General features: G+C 43.2%; 1 protein-coding gene across 1 annotated transcript; it reads right to left on the reverse strand.

The window, feature by feature from the left end:
• Window positions 1–2: 2 nt before the first annotated feature.
• cracd (capping protein inhibiting regulator of actin dynamics) lies at window positions 3–7,884 on the reverse strand. The gene is made up of 8 exons (XM_046390743.1): window positions 7,347–7,884; window positions 6,802–6,934; window positions 6,558–6,713; window positions 5,959–6,174; window positions 3,487–5,818; window positions 2,558–2,742; window positions 2,300–2,462; window positions 3–1,551 (listed from the first exon to the last, which is right to left on the reverse strand). Exons 2-8 carry the CDS (start codon window positions 6,841–6,843, stop codon window positions 1,391–1,393), a joined length of 3,255 nt encoding a protein of 1,084 aa, XP_046246699.1. The 5' UTR covers window positions 6,844–6,934; window positions 7,347–7,884; the 3' UTR covers window positions 3–1,390.
• Between the last annotated feature and the right edge of the window lie 279 nt (window positions 7,885–8,163).

An 8,163-nucleotide genomic window follows, 5' to 3' on the forward strand; every position in this document is an offset into this window, starting at 1 on the left:
CAGTTCAGACATCAGTATTTAATTTACATTATTCATAACATTTTGTATCTCTTTAAGAATTTTCTCATGAATATCTCTAAGTGGGACAAAAAAAGTGCAAATAATACCAAACATTTTTCTTGTTACATATAACACTGCGTACACTACACTATTGTGCACGACCAACGTTAGAAACAAAATGACAAAGTGACTCTTTCTGATCAAAGCTCTGGTAACGTCTTTGACTTCCATACAGTACATACTTACATACGTACAGATCATTAAGTGAGTGGCAGGAAATGAGAACTGGGAGGGAGGGTATAGAAGAAATGCCATATCACATTTACAAAGAAGTGAAGCCTACAACCACAAGTGTGTTACAGGAGGACAGCTACAAAAATAGTATGTTACAGCAAGCAGGTGTCGTGTCTGTCTCCATTAGCAAAGCAAAAAGTCCACATCGCATCATCACACAGCTGTGAGGATAATGTGCACTTCACTGTAAATGCCCAGTAACACTTGTGGTCTTAAGTGCTGTGTTCAGGTGCACCCACCGTGTGTTTATGACAGATTCTTTGCTTTATAATGATGGGATAGTACAATAGCCTCTTTGACAGCTATCACAGTCGTCACGGACACAGTGAGAATTGTTATGCTAAGAGTACAAGTTTAAAAAAAACACAGAAAAAAAGTCTTCTTTTGTACATGACAAACAAGGCTCAGAGAGGAGATACAGTATTGATTCAACATAGATAAATCAGCGGCTTTACATAAATAATACCAACTAGGGCACAGAGGATGCCTGTAACACTTCCATCAGCCGTCCAGAAGCAGATCGAGCAGGTGCAGTTATTGTTACTGGTAGCCCTTAAAACACGATTCAGACAGTTACCCTTTGTTGATCAAACACTGTCATATGTCAGAGCTTCAACTCTCTAATGCCGTGTTTCACCTTTTATTGTGTTGAGCAAATGATTAATTTACAACCATGGTGACGCAGTTGGCTACAAAATTTTATAAAATGGGGTTGGCTATTGCAGTGGCCAGCCATGGTTGTGATTGGCTGAGGACTCCCTGGACTGCGACATGTTTGTTCTAGCTGTGTCTTTTTGGGACATATAAATGTGTGTTTGAATACATTATGTGCATGCACGCAACAATTGTTTACATATATCTGTGTGGCTGTATTTGAATAATTGAAAGTGAAGCGCACTTTAACATGATAATAGTACCGGCCAGTGTGTGGGGTTATTGGATGATGAGGGCTTTACTTGTTTCACAGTCAGGAGGATGTTCATGGTGAGGTTTGGTGAGGGGGCAGGTGATCGTGACTCTCGGGGTGTCTCAGAGCCTGTGGGCAGTCGGCAGTCTCAGTGCAGGCCAGAGCCCGGTGTGAAGCTGGGGTGGGGTGTTATTTGATGATCTGAGGACAGTCGCTCCAGGCTTTGGCCTTTCGCTTGGCCAGGGCCAGCCAGGCTGGCTCTGTGGACACCTGCGGAGAGTCACTGGAGGGGAAGCGCTTTGACACCTCTTTGACAGCAGGTGGCGATGGTGTAGAGTCTGCAATCTCAACTGAAACATCAAATCGGAGACAAAAATTACACATGCATTTGTACATCCCTTTAAGTATGTTTTATGAAAGAGGATTAATGAAACTGATTTAGCTGCTACCCCTATTGATATTACTACTATTATTTTCACAGTTAGTCTTCAGATTTTATTTCTATATATATTGACTTCTTCAGTGTCCGGAAACAGTGAAAAATGCCAATTTCCTAAAGCACGAGGTGAGTGTATGTCTTGTTTGGTCTGACCAGCAGTCCCAAACCCCAAATTAATTAATTAATTTGTAAAACAAAGAAAAGCAGCAAAGTCTTACTTCTGAAAACATGGAGCCAGTAAATATTTGTTATTTCTGGGTGGAAAATGACCAATGCTCATTGATTTATTTTCTGTCAATCAACCAAATGTTTTATCGACTAATTGTTCAAGAGATAGCCTACTGTAAAATTTATTTGAAACAAAAAATTATACTCCATAACAAATCCTTAAAAATATTTACAATAGTTGTCGTACTGTAAAAAAACATTTAGGGATGTGTGTATTTATTATTAATTAATCTAACAATTATATTTTTAGTCTATATAACGTCAGCAAATAGTGAAAACTTTTCCAGATCCCACGTGATGTCTTCAAATTGTTCATCATACAATTTATAGCCTTACAACCTTAAACCTAAAATAAATCAATTAAATAATAATTTCGACACTATACGGCTTTATTATTCTTACACTTACATCCTCAATGTGCAGATCCTTACCAGTGACAGAGCTGGGTAAAGTGTTGGCTTTTTTCAGGTGCTCTCGGCGCTCAAATCGTCCCAGGAGGCTGTCGGGTCTCTTGGGTTCCTCTGGTGTCTGAGGTTTAGAGGAGGGACTGGTGCTCCCACTTCCTTTGCTCTCTGTTGGGCTGACCAGTGTAACCTACAGTAGAGATATGGAATTCTATAAAATTCTATAAATGTAAATGTCACAAGGGATATTATAAAGTGCGTAAAGGTGCAATCTATTACACATACACTGTCCCTAGCTTGTTTTTCGACCAGTTTGGACTCTCTTTGGCTACGGCGCTCCTCTCGATTCTGCTGCTGCTCCCTGAAGCCCTTCTGTTTCTGTAGAGCCAATGTGATCCACAAGGGCCCAGCCTCCTTCTCTTGGACCCTGGAGCTGTCCAGTGAGTGCCTGCTCTGTAGTGAAGGTTTCTCTGTGGGGGAACACATACACATTGGCATATTGCTAGGGAAAGATTTTGTTTTAAAGATATTGCATTAGTACAATGTCCAATATGATAACTGGATTTTTGTACCAATACTAAAATGATAACATTTTCAAAATATAGACAAAGCAAATAGGATGACAAACCAGACCAGATATTGATTTTGGCATTTGACAGTTTTCAGTTTTTTACGTTACAGATAAATTTCAGCTGGTTTCAAGTACAGTGCTGAGGTTTGGTACCCATGCCACATCAAAGTAAATTTTCAACATTTGGGAAAATGTGTATTTGCTTTCTTGAGTTAATAGCAAAGATCAATACTAGTGTCATGCATGTTTGGTAACTTAACTAACTTGCCCAACTCTGTCCAAACTGGTTTGTCTACCAGCACCTCCAAAGGCCACTGATTAACAAGTTATTTCTTGTTTGTTTAATTCTTTCAAAACCAAGTAGCTTTAGGGCTGACAGATTGTCTGTTACATTTGAAAAGTACCATGCTATCTTTTTCCCTGTTTCCAGTTTTCATCCTAAAACTAACAGGATGCTGGCTGTAGCTATATACATATTTACTGCACAGACATGAGAGTGGTTTTAATCTTGTCACCTATCTCCAGACAAAACTGCTGCTCAAAATGTTGAACTAATCCTTTAAGCCATGCAGAGACACTATATGTTGAAGGACTTTGCTCCAAAAATGAAGATTTCAAATTCCTGATTGGCACAAAGACTGACCTCTCCTGATGAGCTCTGTCTTTCTGTCCACCTTCTCTCTCCAGGGGATGTTAATAGAGGGGAAGAAGGATCTCTTCTCCTTTGGTTCCTCTTCCATGTGGACCTGGCTTCGGCTGCTCTGGTGCAAATGGGCCGCGATCGAAGGTTCCTCACTCCTGTTCACCAGCTGCTCGCTGGATAATCCTGCAGCCCCTGTTCTCTGAATCACAGCATCACTGGGGGGCCCATGTGTCACTTTGGGTAGTGGCGATGGAGGAGGTGTGGGAACTGCTCCAACAGGTTTGGGTGACGTGGTTGGTCTACGGTAGAGCGGTGGTTTGGAAAGCACTTTCTCACCTTCGCTGGGTGTAATAGGGCTGGTAGACTTACGTGGTTTAGCTCGAGGGGTGGCGGGGGAGGCAGATGTATTTAAGTACTTGCCAACTGCACCTTCTTTTTGAGGCGAAGTGGGACTTGATTTGTCAGAAAAGACAGAGGAAGCATCAGAGTCTGGCTCAATAGGGGTGAGAGGTGAAGGGACGCCATCAAAGCTGTCCCCAGCACTGTATCGTTTCTTCCTTTTCTCAGTAGACTGTTCACTATGAAAGCGGAGGGAGTAGTTGGTCCTCCTCAGCTTAATGCCAAAAGGTGAGGGCTTCTCCTCACTGTCCTGGACTCTGTCCTCTCCCTCCTCTCTACTTTCAGACACCCCTGTCTCACTCTGAGCCCTGCTCTTCAACTCTGGCCCCTCAGGTTTGGCTCCAGGGCTGGGAACCAGGAAAGAGGGGAGGTCTTTGGCAAACATACATTCCTCGGACCCTCTCTCTGCAATGCGGACAGTTTTACTGGTCCTGTTCTGAGGTTTACTGGTTGAAGCTGTAGAGGCTGCAGTGAAGCTATCAGACATAGTAGTTTCCTCTCCCATGTCCTTATCATCTGCTCCAAACACCTCAGAGTTCCTGTTTGAATCTCCAAACTTCTTCTTTGCAGGGGTGATGGAGAACTTGGCGCTGGCAGACATAGTCTTCCTGAGGTTCGTATGAGAGAATGCAGGCTGTTCTTCACTGCTGGACTGAAGATGGTTCTTGCTCGGGTCTGGGTAGTCATCATATTTCCCCTCCTCCACCCCTTTGAATATCTTTGATCTGATGCTTGCCCATTCTGCCAGGACAGCTGCACCGGACTGGTCTGGAGAGAACGAGGCCTCATTGAGTGATTTGGTTTTCCCAGACTTGCGGTCTGGTGAAGTCTTGCTCTTGGTTGGTGGTGTGCCCTGGGCCTTTCTGTCTTCTCCCAAACCCAACAGAGACTTGCAGGCAGTGTCTTTGATCTGGTCTAAATTGACAGCTGTCCCACAGAGCTGTGCGCCTGTCACTAAAATGGCTGTGTGGGGCACATATGGAGATGTTGGCAGGTTGGGGGACTCTGGTTCTTCAGAAGAGGAAACCTTGGCGCTTTCTCTCGCTACGGCACCACTCTGGTGGCTTGAGGCTGGTGTAACAGGCGTCAGGTTAACCTTCTGGAACAAAATCTGTTTTTCTCCAGAGGAAACTTTGAAAGAGAAAGGTCTCTGTCTCTCCTCCATCTCTCTCCAGCGCAGCTCCTCAGCCCGCCTCTTCCTCTCCTGTGGATCTGAGCAATCATCAGCCTCCTCTAACGACAACCTCCTCTGCTCCTCCTCCTCTTTTCTTAACCTCTCCTCTGCTTCCATTTTTTTCTTTTCCTCAATCTCTTGCAACCTCAGCTTCTCTGCTTCCTCTTTTCTATTTCTTTCATCTTCTTCCTCTCTTAGTCTCCTCTTCTTTGCAGCCTCAGCTTCCTGCTGCCTCCTTGCTTCTTCCTCCTCCTCTTGCTTTCTTCTTTCCTCCTCCTCTTTCCTCTTCTGCTCTTCCAATCGTCTCCTCTCCTCCTCCTGCTGTCGGCGCTCCTCCTCCTCCTCTTGCAACCTCCTTTCCTCCTCCTCCCTCTGCATCCTTTCTTCCTCCTCTCGCTGCCTCCTTTCTACTTCTTCTTTGATCCTTCTCTCCTCTTCCTCCCTCCTGCCTCTCTCTGCTTCCTCTCTAAGCTTTCGTTCTTCCTCCTCCTGTTGTTTACGAGACCTCTCCTCCTCTAGTTCACGTAGCCTCAGCTCCTCTGCTGCTCTCTTTCTTGTCTCCTCCTCCTCCTGTTTGAGCCTCTGTTCCTCCAGCTCCCTCTTCCTTTTCGTCTTCTGTCTTTCCTCCTCATGGAGTCTCTGTTTCTTGAAGTTTTCTAAGGACTCTTCAGTAGATGTTCTGCACCGGTCATCTTTGGAGAAACCTGTGGCTTCGAGGTCCTCTTGCACCACACCAGGAATAGATACCTCTTGGAGGTCCTGAGAATGTGAAAATATAATTAGTTCCTATTTTATTTTTTTAAATCGAAACAGTGAGTTGAGTGGAAAATGTTACAAAATAAACCTCTTGCTAAGACTCACATTAGGCAAATCACAGCTTGAATTTATCTCTCACTCACCTGTGTAAATCTCCGGTGCTTGCGGGAAATCCTCTGGTTTTTCGGTTTGACGGATAGTTTATGCTTGGCAGCAGTGTTGTCCAAGAGAGGGACAGACTGTGGAACAGCATCCAGATTGATGGACTCGATAGTACCAGTAGGTGGAAGAACTCGTTTGGACCTCGGGGACTTCACTGGGGTGCTGTGTGGTTCAGCTTGTTGAGCCCCATGGACCTGCTTTTGTCACAATAACAGACCACTTATTAAGGACTGAAACACATCTGGTGTCAGTAAGTAATATCTTAAAAGAACACTCCACCAATTCAGGCAACATTCTTCTTCCTTGTCAAAACCTGGTGCCTACATTACCCATAATGCAATTGAACCGCTGACAGTTCAGACTAAGATTGAGTGTTATGTACGTTGTGGCTAATGTGGCATTGAGTTGTAAGCCTCAAGCAGAGCTGAGGAGAGGGATACAGAGGTCTAGTAAGCTCACTTCTTTCTCCTATGCCCCAGATTGTTTTAATTTTCAAACTTGTTGTCTTCATCTTCAACTGATTCTCACATTTGTCAGAGTTCACATAGAAAATTGTCATAAGAATAAGTTAATAAGTTACCTTTGGTTCTGTGTTTACTGGCTCGGCTTCTACCTGGGCCAAAACCTTCATAGGACTCCGGGGAACCTCTTCCTCATCTGAACTTCCTTCATCTCCTTCACTTTTCCTCAGAGAAGGAGGTCTCTGGCCAAACTTTATGCCTTGTGCTATCTGCTTCTGTTTGACCAACAAAAAAAGGTTGCATGTTACGTGTGTGGGCAGAAGATAACTCTTACAACAACTGAGTACACAATACAAGACTCACCTGCAGATTCCTAACTTTGTCTGAGACGTTTTCCTGGGACATGCTGTGATCTAGACCAGGCTCAGTCACCGGTTCCTCTGGGATAAAGATGCTGTCGTGTGAGAGAGCTCGAGATCCAATGGGATTCAACTCCCTGCAGAAGAATGAGAGCCTCTTCAGTGTTGCAGTGTGTCAGTCATTCATTCAGTTATCATGAGTGGACTGTAGCATCACTCTGTAAATCATTTTACACATACAAATGAATGACTTATTTATAGCAGAAGTCTTTTATCTTTTTTAGGATGTATTTGAGCAGAGCATAATCCTTTTCTCAACTGACTGTTGAATAACCACTAACCACAACCGGTCTAACACTTTCATTTTTCTGGGAGGGAAAAATATCGGTAAAGTCTGTCTGTCCTTTCTGCCTGGAAGCACACTATTGATAAGACCTGTGGTTGCAGCCTTTATCAGCAATAATAAAATGACAAGAGCAAGAGTTAAGTTTCATTATGTGTAACTTATGTACATGTAATATATGTAAAAATGAAAGTGTATGGAGTTACCTCAGAGTTTTATTGGACTCCTCATTGTCAGATACAACTCCATTCCATACTTCCCCAGTAGAAAAACTCGCCTTTAGCTCTGCTCCATCAAGACGTCCTTTTGCCTCCCCCTTCTTCTTCTTTCCAAAGAGCCGTCTGAATGGCTGGAATTTGCCCTGTCGCCTTCGCTCTGTTGGAAAAATAAAACAGATGACATCTACCGCCACATACAATCAGATCATCAATCTTTATATCTTGCCCCTAGACTAAATGATGAGCAAGACAGTGCCCATGGGTGTGTCCCTGAATGCATGTGGGTAAATAATGAAATGCAGTAGATTGAATTCAAAGAAAATAAAACAAAATAGCAAATGAAATGAGAAGAAAACCTTGGCTCCTTGGTGCATACTTACTCGTATTTACAGGAAGTTGTAAAGATAAACAACACGCATTAAAGGGATTGGAAAAGTGGTGAACAAATCTCTGACTTGTTGGAAGAAGCAAAAGTAAATCTGTGATTGGTTCTGATAGAAAGGAAAGCAGTGAAATCCCACAGCCGCATCCTGACTGTTCAGGACGACTTCAGAAGTTAATGTTAAAAGTGTATCATGTTTGATTTTCAATACTTTCACAACTCACCAAGATCTCCAAGAAGAGTTACGACAGCTAATTACTCACATAGATTCCCAAATTCAACAGCCACTCGGGCCTTTTGACCACATCAGATCAGAATGGAACAATTAAATGTATCTATAGTGCAATAAAACGGTGCAGATGTAATAAGATTTGTTAGTTCTGGTAAGATTGAAGGAGTCATGCACTGAAGTTATGGAAGTGA

The sequence above is a fragment of the Scatophagus argus genome, chromosome 6, assembly GCF_020382885.2.
Source record: "Scatophagus argus isolate fScaArg1 chromosome 6, fScaArg1.pri, whole genome shotgun sequence".
Classification (NCBI taxonomy): Eukaryota; Metazoa; Chordata; class Actinopteri; family Scatophagidae; genus Scatophagus; species Scatophagus argus.

Coding starts and splice junctions, on each gene's coding strand:
- cracd (XM_046390743.1), bottom strand. CDS start 6,843: ATGTCCCAGGAAAACGTCTCAGACAAAGTTAGGAATCTGCAG. Junction 6,714..6,801: donor ACAAAGTTAGGAATCTGCAG/GTGAGTCTTGTA, acceptor TTGGTCAAACAG/AAGCAGATAGCACAAGGCAT. Junction 6,175..6,557: donor CAGTAAACACAGAACCAAAG/GTAACTTATTAA, acceptor TTGTGACAAAAG/CAGGTCCATGGGGCTCAACA.